This window comes from Staurois parvus, unplaced genomic scaffold, assembly GCF_062004578.1.
Source record: "Staurois parvus isolate SC_StPar_1 unplaced genomic scaffold, SC_StPar_1.0 ptg000253l, whole genome shotgun sequence".
Taxonomy (NCBI): Eukaryota; Metazoa; Chordata; class Amphibia; order Anura; family Ranidae; genus Staurois; species Staurois parvus.
In genome coordinates this window covers 614,785-632,004 of record NW_028318049.1, presented here as the reverse complement: position 1 = coordinate 632,004, position 17,220 = coordinate 614,785, and the positions used below count along the sequence as shown (strand labels likewise).

The 17,220-nt window shown below is 44.2% G+C and overlaps 1 protein-coding gene across 3 annotated transcripts in view; it reads left to right on the top strand.

Annotated features, from left to right (window-relative positions):
- Positions 1-17,220, top strand: part of SPA17 (sperm autoantigenic protein 17) — a 115,515-nt gene that overhangs the window by 75,585 nt on the left and 22,710 nt on the right. For all 3 annotated transcript variants that reach the window (XR_016313252.1, XR_016313253.1, XM_089680907.1), the window contains exon 7: positions 13,618-13,821. Coding sequence is in view for 1 of the 3 variants with exons in the window: in XM_089680907.1 (XP_089537033.1) it covers positions 13,618-13,815 (198 nt within the window). In the remaining 2 variants the exon portion in view is untranslated. The remainder of the gene's footprint in view (positions 1-13,617; positions 13,822-17,220) is intronic.

The window sequence follows — 17,220 nt, the reverse complement described above, 5'->3', positions numbered from 1 at the left end:
CGGTCTCCCGGACTCGCATTCACTATATCTGGTTTCCCCCCGGACCCTACATTCACTATATCTGGTCTCCCTGGACCCAGCATTCATTATATCCGGTCTCCCTGGTCCCTGCATTCACTATATCTGGTCTTCCCAGGACCCTGCATTCACTATATCTGGTCTCCCCGGACCCTGCATTCACTATATCTGGTCTCCCCGGTCCCTGCATTCACTATATCTGATCTCTCCGGACCCTGCATTCACTATATCTGATCTCCCAGGACCCTGCATTCACTATATCTGGTCTCCCCGGACCCTGCATTCACTATATCTGATCTCTCCGGACCCTGCATTCACTATATCCGGTCTCCCAGGACCCTGCATTCACTATATCCGGTCTCCCCGGACCCTGCATTCACTATATCCGGTCTCCCCGGACCCAGCATTCACTATATCTGGTCTCCCCGGACCCTGCATTCACATTATCCGGTCTCCCCGGACCCTGCATTCACTATATCCGGTCTCCCCGGACCCTGCATTCACTATATCCAGTCTCCCCGGACCCTGCATTCACTATATCCGGTCTCACCGGACCCTGCATTCACTATATCCGGTCTCCCGGACTCGCATTCACTATATCTGGTTTCCCCCCGGTCCCTGCATTCACTATATCTGGTCTCCCTGGACCCAGCATTCATTATATCCGGTCTCCCTGGTCCCTGCATTCACTATATCTGGTCTCCCTGGACCCTGCATTCACTATATCTGTTCTCCCCAGACCCTGCATTCGATATATCTGGTTTCCCCGGTCCCTGCATTAACTATATCTGGTCTCCCCGGACCCTGCATTCACTATATCTGGTCTCCCAGGACCCTGCATTGACTTTATCCGGTTCCCCTGGACCCTGCATTCACTATATCTGGTCTCCCTGGACCCAGCATTCATTATATCCGGTCTCCCTGGTCCCTGCATTCACTATATCTGGTCTCCCCGGACCCTGCATTCACTATATCTGGTCTCCCCGGACCCTGCATTCACTATATCTGGTCTCCCCGGACCCTGCATTCACTATATCTGGTCTCCCCGGCCTCTGCATTCACTATATCTGGTCTCCCCGGACCCTGCATTCACTATATCTGGTCTCCCCGGACCCTGCATTCACTATATCTGGTCTCCCCGTACCCTGCATTCACTATATCTGGTCTCCCCGGACCCTGCATTCACTATATCTGGTCTCCCCAGACCCTGCATTCACTATATCTGGTCTCCCCGGACCCTGCATTCACTATATCTGGTATCCCACAGTACACAGAACATGGAAATGCAGTTATTTTAGTAAATATAAACTGCTAAATACCTTTTCTCATCAGAAGTTAGAGTAGTCTTGTGACTTCTATCAGTGTGCAGCAGAGCACTGTTTAAAACTTGTAGGAGTTTTATTTCTGCTCTAGGAGGATGCAGAACCCCTGACCTCTGTCTGGACAGTGCTGATTGGCCCTGCGCTGATCACATGCACTCTCCTAAGAAACAAAAAAAACCTCTCTAGCAATACACACCAAGCTGAGCATGTTAAGTGTGACTCCATACCATATGTCTTATCAGGAGATAAGAGGGAGACACTGGGAGAAGGGCAGGATCAGAGAAGACAGGATCAAACAGCCTTTTTACACAATGCAGATGATTAACCCCTTAGGTTCCACAGTGAGTATAACAAGCCTGCTTTACTGCATATACAGACTGAAATTGGCGTTGTGGGTTTAGTAACACTTTAAATATACCTTTGTTTTGGATAGGGTAGAGAGGGATTGGAACGGTCAGGTTTGCATTGCTGTCTGTGTCCCCGTTAGGGAGATTCACCCTTTCTATGTGTCCTGTTTACTTTGAAATGAAATTCCCAAATTTTGAGTTGTCACCAGAACAGGAATAGAGGGGAAATCTTCCAATGGGGACACTCACCTGTGGAGGGATTTCCTCTCACTTCCTGTTTGGTTATGGGAGAGGAAGCCAGGAAGAATCTCCACTATGGGACACAGATGGAAAAATGCAACTGACAGATTAAAACCCTCCCTTGTAGCCTTGCTTAGTTCTACTTCTCCTCTCCTGATGGGTCCAAGGTGCGTTGGCGACATTCTCGCCCTTACAAGCAGACGCCTGCCCTCCAGGCTGTCCACGCTGGCCTCACATACCACACTTTCCAGAGGCGCTCTAATAAACGCCGCTTGTCAGCCACCGCCGAGGGTCTCAGCCAGGTAAACAATACAAACCATCGCCCACTTGCCATAAACCTTCTCGCAGACAGCTTGACATTTAAAGAGCTGAACGTCTTGCGCCGCCCTGCGATCTCGCTAAATGTTAAGTGTAACCGCTGAAAAAATATAATCAGGCTATATTCATGTGAAAATGATTGCACAAAAGTGCCATTCGCAGTTTTCAATGCCGCTCCGACACAAAGGAAACATAATGCTCCATTCTTCTCCTCCCGAGCGTTCTAATTAAACACGGCACAGAGTGCGCTCAGAAGCTCGCCGGGAACCTTTCACTTGTTTTGTTAGTGAAATTACACTCTGCATGGAACGGTAGAATCTATCGAGCCGCACTGGAGGAAGGCGGGAATGTGTTTTTGTGGATTTTTGTTTTATAAACACGGCAACAGAATTTACAAGAGGCGCCGAAAGGCAAAATTCCCGTTCTGTTGAAGTCGATTTTCTCTACTCTATTGAATTACTGTACACCCAAACCTAAAGTAGACCTCTAAAGTTTGTCCAAATAGCTGAACATTTAAGACCCCGGTTGCGACTTGCCATGTGATTTGCATGCCATGCGACTTGCAAATCGCATGATAAGTCGCACCCTATCGTCCGCAATTACAGCTGTCATATTGGTGCGGTTCTGACTTGGATGTTTTTTTATACATCTCCAAGATACGCCCGTTCTTAACCTCGGAAACTACTAAGCAAGTTATTCACTCCCTTGTTATCTCTCGCCTTGACTATTATAACTCCCTCCTCATTGGCCGACCTCATCGCAGGCTATCCCCTCTTCAGTCTATCATGAATGCTGCTGCCAGACTCATCCACCTTACTAACCGTTCTGTATCAGCCATCCCTCTCTGCTAATCCCTCCACTGGCCTCCATTCAGTGTCCTCCATCCCTCTCTGCTAATCCGTCCACTGGCCTCACTCAGTGTCCTCCATCCCTCTCTGCCAATCCCTCCACTGGCTTCCATTCAGTGTCCTCCATCCCTCTCTGCCAATCCCTCCACTGGCCTCCATTCAGTGTCCTCCATCCCTCTCTGCTAATCCCTCCACTGGCCTCCATTCAGTGTCCTCCATCCCTCTCTGCTAATCCGTCCACTGGCCTCACTCAGTGTCCTCCATCCCTCTCTGCCAATCCCTCCACTGGCTTCCATTCAGTGTCCTCCATCCCTCTCTGCCAATCCCTCCACTGGCCTCACTCAGTGTCCTCCATCCCTCTCTGCCAATCCCTCCACTGGCTTCCATTCAGTGTCCTCCATCCCTTTCTGCCAATCCCTCCACTGGCCTCACTCAGTGTCCTCCATCCCTCTCTGCCAATCCCTCCACTGGCTTCCATTCAGTGTCCTCCATCCCTCTCTGCCAATCCCTCCACTGGCCTCACTCAGTGTCCTCCATCCCTCTCTGCCAATCCCTCCACTGGCTTCCATTCAGTGTCCTCCATCCCTCTCTGCCAATCCCTCCACTGGCCTCACTCAGTGTTCTCCATCCCTCTCTGCCAATCCCTCCACTGGCCTCACTCAGTGTCCTCCATCCCTCTCTGCCAATCCCGCCACTGGCCTCACTCAGTGTCCTCCATCCCTCTCTGCCAATCCCTCCACTGGCCTCACTCAGTGTCCTCCATCCCTCTCTGCCAATCCCTCCACTGGCTTCCCATTGCCCAACGAATACAATTCAAAACATTAACAATAACATATAAAGCCGTTTATAACTCTGCCCCAAATTACATCACCAATCTTGTCTCCAAATATCACCCAAACCATACTCTCCACTCCTCGCACAGCCTCCTGCTCTCTAGGTCCCTTGTCTCCTCCTCCCATGCTCATCTCCAGGACTTCTCCAGAGCTTCCCCCATCCTCTGGAACTCTCTACCCCAATGTATCAGAGTATCGCCTACTCTGCTCACTTTTAGGCAAACTCTGAAAACCTCTCTCTTCAGGGAAGCCTATCCTACCCTTAGCTAATAATGGAATCTTCCACTCTTCCTACCAGTCCATTCCCCACAGTTACTACCTTTTGTACCACTAGCCCCTCCCTCCTAGATTGTAAGCTCCAAAGATCAGGCCCTCCTATTCCTCTTGTATTGAACTGTATTGTTGCTGTATTGTCTCCCGTTATATTGTAACGCACTGAGCAAACTGTTGGTGCTATATAAATCCTGTATAATAATAATAATAATAATCATGGAGCAGCTCAGTTCTTTGGCATTCTCAGAGACAGTTCTCTGAATGACTGTTCATGAAGCGGTGTAGATTGCTGCTCCTAATGAGCAGAGGAGCGATCTACAAATGCTTAGAATGCTAGAACGGCTGCTGTTACTGTAATCTCACGAGATCAGTCAAACACCGTTTACTAAGCAGCAGTAAATTACCACTGGTCTCCCCGATTCTCCACCTCTGGGCTGGAGAATCTGGAGGGAGAATTTTCCAACAGATCGCCAGTGAAGGGCTGACATCACTCCTTCATACACTGGCCGTCTGTGTGCTGAGATGATCAGCGGAGAACGTCTATGCTTATACTTACCATTTTCAGAAGTCTTCAGGCCGGTCACATGATGCAGGGGGTCTTCTTTCTGTTTGTGCTACGAGTGCAGGAGGTTGTATTGACACCAACCCTCCCCATACACAGGGGTGGATCCATGATGCTCTGAACTCACCTTATGTACTCAGTCTTCTGGTCTGTATAACACAGGGACCAACTCAACTTGGAAGACTGAGGACATCTTGTGATGGAGAAGAGGTACTGCAGGGGACAGTACCGCAAAGGAGGTGTTATTGCAGCCTGAGCAATGTTTTTGTCATTCACAATTGTGGTGGGGCACTTTTTTGGAAAAACAAATTAGCCCAGAATTGGGATTTTTTTTTTTTTTGTCATAAACAGCAACAGTGTTACCTGCACCAGTCAGATATACCGATGGCCACTAGAGGGAGAACCAACCTCCATATCTTTGTGAAAATGGGTGGCCGTAGACATGTTACAAAAAAATTGCTTTCAGGGAAACATTTAAAAAGTAATCTTAATAGGCAGTCAGGGGAATATAAAAACTATAAAAAATTATTAATGCGAAAAAAAATCCAAATAAAGTCACAAAGATATATAAAAAATATCAGGGGAATGTGGTACATTGGCTTTTGAAAACAACAAGCCAGTCTGGTAGCTCTCGGTGTGGGGCTTTTGAGCCCGAAAAAATAAAAGTTCCCCCACATGCCTTGAGCATTATCCTTAAAGGAAATGATGTTTGTTCCCTAGCTGAAAGCAGAGAGCAGCTAGAACGATGCTTAGTGTTCTTTTCCCAGCAGTTGTCCCACAGCCAGGCACACGGTCACAGTCACTCTCTGGCTCAATGAACAGTCTAGGGGTATTTGGTGTTTTTATTTTTGGGTAACTTAAATGGGGATGGAGAATTGAGTGGGATACTCCAGAACTACACTATTTGCCAAAAGTATTGGGCCAGCCCTCCAAATCATTGGATTCAGGTGTTCCAATCACCTCCATGGCCACAGGTGTATAAAATCAAGCCCCTAGGCATGCAGACTGCTTCTACAAACATTTGTGAAAGAATGGGTCGCTGTCAGGAGCTCAGTGACTCCAAGAGTGGTACCGTGATAGGTTGTCACCTGTGCAATAAGTCCTTTTGTGAAATTTCCTGGCTACTAAATATTTCATTGTCAACTGTCAGTGGTATAAGAAAACGGAAGCAACTGGGAACAACAGCAACTCAGCCACCAAGTGGTAGGCCACGTAAAATGGCGGGGTCAGAGCATGCTGAAGCACACAGTGCGCAGAAGTCGTCAACTGTCTGCAGAGTCAATAGCTAAAGACCTCCAAACTTGGTGTGACCTTCAGATTAGCACAACAGTATGTAGAGAGCTTCATGGAATGGGTTTCCAAGGCCAAACAGCTACATCCAAGCCTTACATCACCAAGTGCAATGCAAAGCATCGGATGACGTGGTGTAAAGCACGCCGCCACTGGACTCTAGACCAATGGAGACATGTTCTCTGGAGTGCGGTTCTCTGTCTGGCAATCTGATGGACGTTTGGCGGTTGCCAGGAGAACGGTACTTGTCTAACTGCATTGTGCCAAGTGTAAAGTTTAGTGAAGGGGGTACTATTGTGTGGTGTTGTTTTTCAGGGATTGGGCTTGGCCCCCTAGTTCCAGTGAAGGGAACTTTTAAGGTGTCAGCAGACAAAGACATTTTGGACAATTTCATGCTCCCAACTTTGTGTGAAGAGTTTTGGGATGGCCCCTTCCTGTTCCAACATCACTGCACACCAGTGCACAAAGCAAGGTCCATAAAGAGATGGAGGAGCGAGTTTGGGGTGGAGGAACTTGACTGGCCTGCACAGAGTCCTGACCTCAACCCAACAGAACATCTTTAAGTTGACTTAGAGCGGAGACTGCGAGCCAGGCTTTCTCGTCCGACATCAATGCTCGACCTGACAAATGTTCTTCTGGAAGAATGGTCAAACCTTCCCATAGACACCCTCCTAAACCTTGTGGACGGCCTTCCCAGAAGAGATAAAGCTGTTATAGCTGCGAAGGGCGGGGCCAACTCAATATTGAACCCTACGAACTAAGACTGGGATGCCATTAAAGTTCATGCGCGTGTAAAAGGCAGGCATCCCAATACTTTTGTCAATCCTGTATAGTGTATGTACAAATAGGAGGACACTTTCTCTGTAGAACTACTGTATGTAGAACCTTGCACAAGTAAAGAGATGGACTGTTTTAGCAGCTTAAAGAGATGAATCTTGTCAATAGACAGTCCAAGCAAAATCCTTTCACTAAGAATTAAATATTCTTAGCTCTTCAGAACTTTGAACACTATTTTCCCTTTAGCTCCAGCAACTTCCAGCAAAACCCAGCCCACCAGCTCACCCAGCTGGAAACCGCAATGATTAGCAAACACATGGCAGGTGGCCGGGGGGGGGATCTCCTATGCAGGGACAAGACACCTCTGTTCCTGGTCTCAAAATATTTATACACTTTCCCAGCAACCATTTGTGCAGTCTCCCGTAGGGTTGGCTGAGACAGTATAAATATTAATGCTGCTCAATTACCTTACTCCACACCTGTGTTCCAGAACCATCCAGAGGGTTCTAGAAAGCAGGAGGAGTATTCGAACCTGCAGCCTGCCTGTGGAACCCGAAACAAACTTAAATAATTACAAACAGCCACACTGATTACACATCAAGTTAAATTTACGTAACAACAGAATGCAGCTCTACTGGATACAGTGAGCGAGAATTACATTTTCCTAATCCTAGCACATATCTAGAGGGGTTCTACACTCAAATTGCTGAAAAAGTTCATGCTGGTTCTGGTAGAAGGTGTCAGAACACACAGTGCATCACAGTTTGTTTTGTACGGGGTTGTGACCAGTCAGGGTGCCCATGCTGACCCGGGTCCTTAGCCAAAAGTGCCTACACTGGGCACATGATAATCAGAACTGGACCACGGAGCAATGGAAGAAGGTGGCCCAGTCTGATGAATTCAAGAATAGTTGATAAACACTGCCGGTGTTCAGAAGTAATCACTCAACAAGCAAATACCTGGTGTTAGGGACAGATAATCGCCCTTGGGATGACCATCTTGGAAAACTGAGAACATCTTGTGGTGTCTGCATTTCATTCACCAACCTTTTGTGTGGGTGCACCCAAATCATGGCCACTTTATGAGTTTGGTACCCCCAACTCTGCCTATAAATATGTGGGGACTGTCCATATTACCCACTTTATGGGTTCCTCTGAGTCAAATCCCCTCTAAATATGGGAGGAATGCCCACTCACTGCCCTGATACCTGCAGTTCATGCCTTTCTGAATTACTGTGCATGTGCAGTAACTCAAATGAGGTTGATGCTGTGATCCTGGGACATGGTTCAGGACACAGCATCAGTGGGACAGAAAGCCAAGCTGTAGTACTGTCCCAGCAAATCTGAGACAGTTCTGGCTATTTGCAGGGCTAATAAATAAACTATTGTCAAACAAACTTGCATTGGGGACATGGAAATAATCCATTCCTTTAAATTATTGGCTCTTGTGGCTCGGCTGACCACTGCATTACAGGCTGTTCTTTATTTCCAGGGACCAACCTGAAAAGTTGCCAAATCTCATCCATATTCAGCCTATTGTCAGACTGTAGAACATTCTCTTAGTCAAGTTCCCATCTACTTGACAACATATGATAAATGATATATTTGACCATCAAAGTCTACCTATCATACATACAGAATGGATGCAGGCAATTGGTGGGCCAAACTTTTATCCTGCAGAAACTAGTGACCTCCCTGTAGCTATTCTCCATTCTTCATGACGTTACTAATTCTCAATGTCTTCCTTCATTCCCTCTACATGAAATGACACACATGAAGTGAAGAGCTCTCACCCCCGGTGGAGTGCCATTAATTGTACATGAGCAGAATGGAAGTGTTCAGTTCATTAATCTCTAAGAAACGGCCCGTCCTCACCGAGAGCCATTTAAGTTCTCAGCATGAGACCGGGAACAGGAGGCACTTTGATCTATATTACATAACTATCATTTAAATTTCTTTCTATACTAAAAAGTTTTACAAACTCCTTCTTACCAGAACATTGTAAAAGGAGATGAAGAAACAAAAAGGATTTTTTGTTGAATCTTTTTGGATTTTCTCTACATTTTTTTCTAAAGCTGACCTCCAGCCTTCCCTTCAGTCTTGCACAGTTGTATAGGTTCCTCTCCTCTACTGAAACTGCACACCGTGGGCTTCACACTTTTGAATTTTCCAAGAATGTTCTGACAATTTTCCTACAAATTTTCATAAGACTTTTCCTTCGAAATTCTCTGTGTCTATGGCCAGCTTAAGGTGACCATAGATTTTGGAGGTCAGCCAGATGTATTGGCATGATTTCCCTGGCCATGCTCAGTTCTAAACACAAGCAGTCTCTGACATGCGTCAAGTCTCTGATGTAAGGTGAGTGAGATACCGTTGAAATCTACAATCATTTTTGCCCCCCCGAGCCTTGGAAAATTATAAAATCTGAGGTCTCTTTAAGTCTGACAGCCGCTGACCTTTCAGCTATCTGAGCTCACACAGGGGGATGATTTACTTAAACTGGAGAGTGCAGTCTGGTGCAGCTCTACATAGAAACCAATCAGCTTCCAGGTTTTATTGTCAAAAAACTTAATTGAACAAGCTGAAGTTAGAAGCTGATTGGCCACCATGCACAGCTGCTCCAGATTCTGAGTGCTCCAATTTTAGTAAATCAACTTTCCCCCCCAGTGTCACCCAGCTCCTGAGTTTGCATTTGTAAGATTACATTTTGAACACCTGGACAGAATGAGAGCTCCACTGAAATTGAGCAACTTCAGTAAATCTTTATTGTTCACAGTAACAGGCCCCAAGAAAAAAAACAACGCGTTTCAGGGGCTTAATACTCCTTCATCAGGGCTGGGAAACAAGATAACAGAATGTAAAGTTAAGATCTATTTAAGTATTTTGAAATGTCATAGAGCATGACATACAGTAGATTATATAAGAGAATCATGTTATACATTATCTACTATGTAGTATACAGTGTTATATATAGTGTTATATGTGGAAGTTAGGAGTCCGGCTGTCCTCTGGCATTTTGTATGGTAACCTCTCCCTCACTGAAGATCGTTCGGTTTATTCTGGAAGTAGGTATCCAGTGATCCTGTGACATTGTGAGTACTGACTGGGGCTCAGGGATCTTGTGACTGTGTGCTGTACCCCTTGGGTGGAGTATTATTCCTGACTGGGATAGTTTCTAAGAAGAGGCTCAGTTCTACCATCTTTACCTGGTTCTTCCCTGTTTAGGGAAAGTTAGCAAGCTGAAGTGTCCTCCAGAAAATGTTCAGTGAATCTGGAGTAATCCATAGTCACTCTACACCCCATCCAAGTTCTTCAGCAATACTAGAAAGACATCCCCTAGACCAGTGGTCTCCAAACTGCAGTCCAGGGGCCAGATGCAGCCTTTTGCCTGCCTTTATCCAGTCTGTAAGGCATTGTCCCCGCCACTGATACCAACAACATAGCACTATTACATTCACTGACACCAACAGTGGGACACAATACTCCCACTGACACCAACAGTGGGACACAATACTCCCACTGACACTAACGATATAACAATTTAGGAAATAAATTTGAGGAGGAGCCGTGCGCAGTGATGCCTTTGCCGCGACCGCGTGGAAGTCCAGTGGCCATCTTAGCATCTCACATGGTCAGTGTTTTATCTTGTTTTTAGCTTGCATTCAATAAATATTGTTTGAAAATACTGCACTATGGGCTTCCTTCTTTTTGGCTCCTTGTGAGCGGATACCTGTACAGAGCCCATTCCGAAGTGAGGCCTTAGGTGCTGCAAACTGCCCCGGGGAAGGGGATCCTTATCGGTAAGTTGATCCGGTTCTGAAGGAGACCTTCAGCAGACATCTTTGAGATTTACATATGCATATATGCGCATAAAGGTTGCGCATCTGGTGAGTGCATATTCCTAACAATTTCACGGCACGTCACCAGGATGTTGTAAGGAGCACTTATCTGAGATCCCCTCAGATGGATCATCACTTCTAAGCACTTTATATGAACTGTTTTCAGGACTGTGTATGGTTATTAACACTCAGCACATCAATAGTGCTCACTAATATCACCTTGAGTTTTGCATTTTCCACTTTTGTCACTTTATATCCACATCTGGGTTTAGTGCAATTTATGTGTATACATACATTTGAACTTTGTTTTTAGGGATTCCAGCGCCGCACCCCTTTGTTTTTCTTGATATGACAATTTAGGACACTCTTTGTCTCACTGACACCAACAACGAGACACTATTCCTCCTAATGACACCAATGATGAGACACTATTCTTCCCACTGACACCAACGATGGGACAGTATTCCTCCCACTGACACCAACAAGGGGGCACTATTCCTCCCACTGACACCAACAATAGGGCAAAATTACATTCCACTAACACCAATGTTGAGGCACTATTCTTCCTACTGACACCAACTATTTCTCCCACTAAGACCAAAGATGGGGCATTGTTTATTCTCACTGGGCACAGGCACCCCTAAAACCTGAAGGACATTTTACTGGTCTTTTGTTTTTAAATGTTTGGAGACCCCTGCCCTAGTCTGATTACTGAGCCAAGAGTGAATGAACTGTTGCTGTGTTCCGGGCTGCCTCTGGGAAAGAACCTGTTAAATTACAACGGCTCATTCAGGGGTAGCGCTGCAGAGGTAATTATATACGTGTAAACAATACAAAAAAAAATGAATAAGATGTATAAAGAAACATAGTTATATGTAATAATATTGATAAATATATTCCAGCTGTAGTATCAGGTTCAAGAAAAGCAACAAAAACTTTGCAGGACCGCTATTGTGAAAAACTTTATATTCTGGCAACTGTATGTGACTAGTACCGTACATAGTTAGTCTGGCTGAAAAAAAGACAAAAGTCCATCCAGTTCAATCATAAAAAAAACCCAAAAAACAAGTTATAATCCTATACCCACAGTTGATCCAGAGGAAAGCACAAATCCCAGCAAAGAATGATCTAATTCCTTCCTGAGCCCCCGAGAGGCAATCGGATATTCCCTGGATCAACTTTACCTATAAATGTTGGCCAGAACCAACTCTTGAGGGAGTCCATACCACATTTGCAGGCCAAGCTGTCCAGCACAAATTACAATTACAGGGGTTGGGGCAAACCATATAACATTGCCAGGGTGCTTACAATGAACAGCTTTTTTGATATGGTTTAAACCACTATTTTCAGAAACAAAGAAAAACACTTTGATTCACCTTTAGGTACGGACAGAATGGACTAAGAAAAACTTAACATTTCCTATTGGACACAATGGCTACATCAAAAGCTTGTACAGACATAAAGCATTGTGAGATACAGGATATTTAACATCTGTCAGCAGAGCATCCCATAGACGTAGCTGTGCTTCCAGCTCCCGTGGGGAAATATAAATGATGGATATAGTATTATTTAAAGCTTGCCCTTATTTTAGACATGGGGTTACATAGTTAGTCTGGCTGAAAAAAGACAAAAGTCCATCCAGTTCAACCATTAAAAAAAAAAGTTATAATCCTATACCCAGAGGAAGGCAAAAAAACCACAGCAAAGCATGATCCAATTCCTTCCTGATCCTCCGAGCAGCAATCGGATATTCCCTGGATCAACTTTACCTATAAATGTTATATCCAGTTATATTCTGTGTATCAAGAAATAATCCAGGCCTTTTTTGAAGCAATCCACTGAGCTGGCCAGAACCAATTCTTGAAGGAGTCTATTCCACATTTGCAGGCCAAGCTGTCCAGCACAAATTACAATTACAGGGGTTGGGGCAAACCATATAACACTGCCGGGGTGCTTACAATGATCAGCTTTTTTGATATGGTTTAAACCACTATTTTCAGAAACAAAAAATAAAATCTTAACCGCTTAAGAAGTGTTAGCTTTGGACTTTATTTTCTTTGTCTCTCTTACTTTGCTCTTTTTTGCTCTCACAAATTTACCATTGAAAGAGTTTTAAAATATCTGTTGCAAAAAAAATATCTGTTGGTCCTGCCAAAAATTCTGAGCTGTCCTGGGGACTCTTTCTGTGTTATCTCAAGGAACCTAACCAGCCCTCTGAGTTCATAACTTGGAGCTACAGATCAATGAGTCTCTGTTGTAGAGATAAGGAGAAGGGGAAAGATTATGTATTTTAGCAAAAGACAGCTGGGCAGGGCTGACACCATGTCTTGTAAATTTTTGCCCCCTTAAGCACTTAGAAGAATATTAGAATCTGAGTGCATTTCTTGCAGATTAATAGATTTGTTCTGTACTTGCAGGGGACTCCAGGCATGTAACCCTCCTTGCCCCCACCTTCCCAATGGTATTTATTTTTTTAATCCCTATACATACCAATTTTCTCTTGCCAGTCCTGTGATGTCACTGCAGCCTCTTCTCTTCATTCATTCTGGAATGAACTATGGTCAGTCCTGCAGTACTAAGCCCAGCCTATGATGCGTCCCCTAGTGTCGTGTATGTACAGTACAACATGTTGGTCTTGCAGGTAGTCTTCAGAATGGCAGAAGAGGACCACCGGCGCTGGATTGGAAGTCAGGGGCAGTGATGGAGCATGGAGAGGGTAAGTGAAGATTGGCACCTTTTATATTGGGGGAACCAAAAATTAAAAAAAATTCTGGAGTTCCATTCTACAGGGATAAAACAGGGAAATGTGCATGTATACCAGAGACATATCCATATGGTTTTTCTTTTTGCTCTAACATACATTGAAAAGTCCATTTAAAATTAGAACAAGCCTGACTACAGTGTGACAATGTTGCATTGGCAATTGTCTGATTGCTGGATTTCTGTTTCAGAATGAATCCTGCAGGAAGCATCAGGAGGAAGCTCTGGACATCGCCCTTGATGACCCAGGTGCCAATGCGGCGGCTACGAAAATCCAAGCCGGGTTCCGCGGACACATGACTAGGAAGAAGATGAAGGGCAGTGAAAAAGACCTCAAACACAAAGATGGCAAAGAGGGCAGCAGCGTAGAGGGGTCCATAGAGAGCTAAAACCAGGTCAGTGTCCCAGAATGGTATTAGTCACATACAGAACAATGTGTGCACTTGTGCTGCCACTGTATACCGTATAATGCCACCCTGATTAGAGGCAGCTCTCTCTGCGCTGTAACCTATATTACACTTTGTAGAATTACAGGGCTCTGTTCTATGAGGCTAAAAAGGGAGTGAAATAACAGTGCAGCAAAAATGAACTTTGTATAGTGTACAACATAGGACTTCCAGGGTCATTATATTTATATATGGCGTCACCAAGCCCTCACTACATTAGTGCTCATTATTAGCAGTGGTTTAAGATGATTTCACAGTTCCTAGGTTGTAAGCTCCCAGGATCAGAGCCCTCCTATCCCTCTTGTATTGAACTGTATTGTTGCTGTATTGTCTCCCGTTATATTGTAAAGTGCTGAGCAAACTGTTGGCGCTATATAACTCCTGTATAATAATAATATTAACAGCTCCATCTGAGATTTTTTTTCAGTTTCCACAAACCCCCCAGAACTAATTTACATCCTGCTAGTTCCCGTATAACGGGGCTGAAATATTCATAGCTGTGTACAACAGGCACTTAAGAGAAAGTCTGTAAACAGTAAACATATAGAGGGGCTTAAAGTGGTATTAACCCCAAAAGCAAAAATGTATTACTAATTATTAGATGTGCTGGCTGCATTTATTTTCTTTTTTAGGCTTTCTTTCTTCTGGTGATTCAGCCAGTAAATCTGTTGTTTTCAAAAGAACAAGCTCTCCAGCAGAATGCATCAGTTACAGAGATGAGACAAACAATTTAACACAAGCAGGGGTGCTTACAATGATCAGCTTTTATTTTTTTTAAGTAACACCTTTATCCCAAAAGGAAAAAAACTGTTGCATTAACTGCTTATAAAGTGAGACCTGGAGCTTGGCTTCAATATGTTAGTGTATCTAAATCTGCTAGTACATCTAACAATCCCTTCACCCCAGTCTAGAAATGCGTCTGACCAAACGTGCCCCCTGAGCTCCTTCATACATAGTCAGGGCAGATCACCAGGTGAACACAGAGGGGAAAAGGGCTAAAAAAAACGAATGCAGCCAGCACATCTAATACTTGGTAAGCTGCATTGTATTACATTTTTTGTTTTGGGTTTAATACGACTTTGTGGTAGACATACATTCAGCCTGCTGCTAAACAGAATGGATGGATGACTCTTCCTCTGCGGCGATTGTATTATGATACCTGGAACCAGTGGCTGTCAGAATACAGTGGATTCTGCCAAGTGATTGTAGGTGATTGGCTGCAGTCAATGTTCGGATGAGAATTAACCACTCGGATCCTTTGATTTTTGGATCAAAGGATGTCAGGCTTTAGGATACCAACAGGGCCACCCGCTGCTTGACTTTATTGTGGTTCATCAGAAACTACCCAAAACGCTTTAAGTGTGTGACCCTGTTACCTGTGCTGCACTGATTTCCCACAAGACTAGTGATGGGCGAATGTGTCCAGGTTTTACCGAGGATTCGCTGACTCTAGTTCGTAGTTTGGCAAACACAAATTTGGCAGCAAATCCCATTAACATCTACAGGGGTAGGAATCCTCCAGTTAAATTCTAAAAATGTTTTGGGCTAATAGGAAAATTATTGTCAAAATAGGCATAGGGAGATGGGCACTGCCATGAAGGGCAATTAAAATAAAAAAAAAAACTAGAATGGGGAAAGGGTCATTTTAATGTGACTTTGAGGCTGTCATAAAAAAAAACCTCATACCTTTAACCACTTGACCTCTGGATGGTTTTACCAATGCAAATTATTTTTTCGCACAAATAGAGCTTTCTTTTAGTAGTATTGTATCACCACTGGGTTTTTTTTATTTTTTATTATATAAATGAGAAAAAGAACGAAAATTTTGAACCCCCCCCCAATATTTTCTACATAAAACATATCCAAATAAAAAAAAATCTAATTTCTTCATAATTTTAGGCCAAAATTTAGTCTGCTACATATCTTTGGTAAAAAAAAATATGTGTATATTTATTGGTTTTTCTGAAAGTTATAGCATTTACAATCTATGGTATATACTGTATACTGGAATTTATGCAGCTATGAGGCTATGCTGGCAGTGACGGTGATCAGCGGCTTATAGTGGGACTGGGTTAGTGTTCCTAGCCCTAGCTGATGCTGGCAGGGAGGTACACTAATTGACTACTGACACTGACATCAATAGTGACACTAATACAGTGATCAGTGCTAATGCTGTACACTGTCACTGTACTAATGACACTGGCTGGGAAGGGGTTAACATCAAGGGGGCAATCAAAGGGTAACTGTGTGCCTAACAAGTGTAATCTGTGTGATATGTGCTGATTTTACTTACAGATCTGGCTGTTTTTCTCCCTGCTTTGCAAGAAGAAGAAACAGCCAGATTGGTGATCTGTGTAAAGAGCCCTGTGTGTATGTAGAAACAGGGCTCTGTGCTGTAATTGGCTACAGCCAATCAGCAGGTGTCAGCCATAAATCATTGGCCAGGACCTACTGACAAAATCCTGCTGTAGTCACTGACACTGGGGGTTAGAAGTGGGCTCATGGATGCACTCCCCTAAGGGCTCGTTCACACCATGGTGCAGAGATGTCAGATTTCCTGTACGTGTTCTGCAAGGACACAGCAAAATCAATTATTCTCTATGTGCCCTGTTCACACCACAACACTAGTATCCTCCACAGATTTTTTTTCTGAGTAGGAATCTGCAACATGTATAAAACTTATTGACGCACACATTAAAACTGATGTAAACTGATGTCTCTGCAAGTGAGATCTGCGCGTCAGTTTCCATACTTTTTTCTGCACATATGGTGTGAACGAGGCCTAACCCAGACCAGGGTGGATCATGTAAATGTACGTGATCCAGCCTGCCTGTGCCGCCTGCCCACAGTTAATATACTGTGGCTGGGTGGGAAGTAGTTCATTTACATCCTTTGGAGATGTCCTTCAGCTGTATGGTGCTTTGGAATACCGTAGTTTGATTTTCCCAGACAAGGGCAGCAGCAACACCATATTCTGGTATCACATAGTTTGGATATGTACTTGATATTTGAACTTTCTAATTTAGTTTGGCTTAAATACAGCAGTAGCGCTCTAATCTGTTTCGTTGCCACTTGAAAAATTTTATTTTAGGTAGTTTGGGCTGCGACACATGATTTTTTTTATCAAGCGATGGTAGGCCAGTGAAAGAAGCACTCACAACAGATCTAAAAGCTATAGAAAGATTTTCTATTATAAAAAAAAAAAAATCTAGAGCTTCCAACTTGGTAGAAACTGGCCAGCAGCAGAACAGTTTAATAGCAGTTTGTGGGCTTCATTGTTTGCTGTACCATGCTGCATTGTCCTAAAAGTTTAATGGAATTGTTAAAACAGAGTGCACAAAAAACACT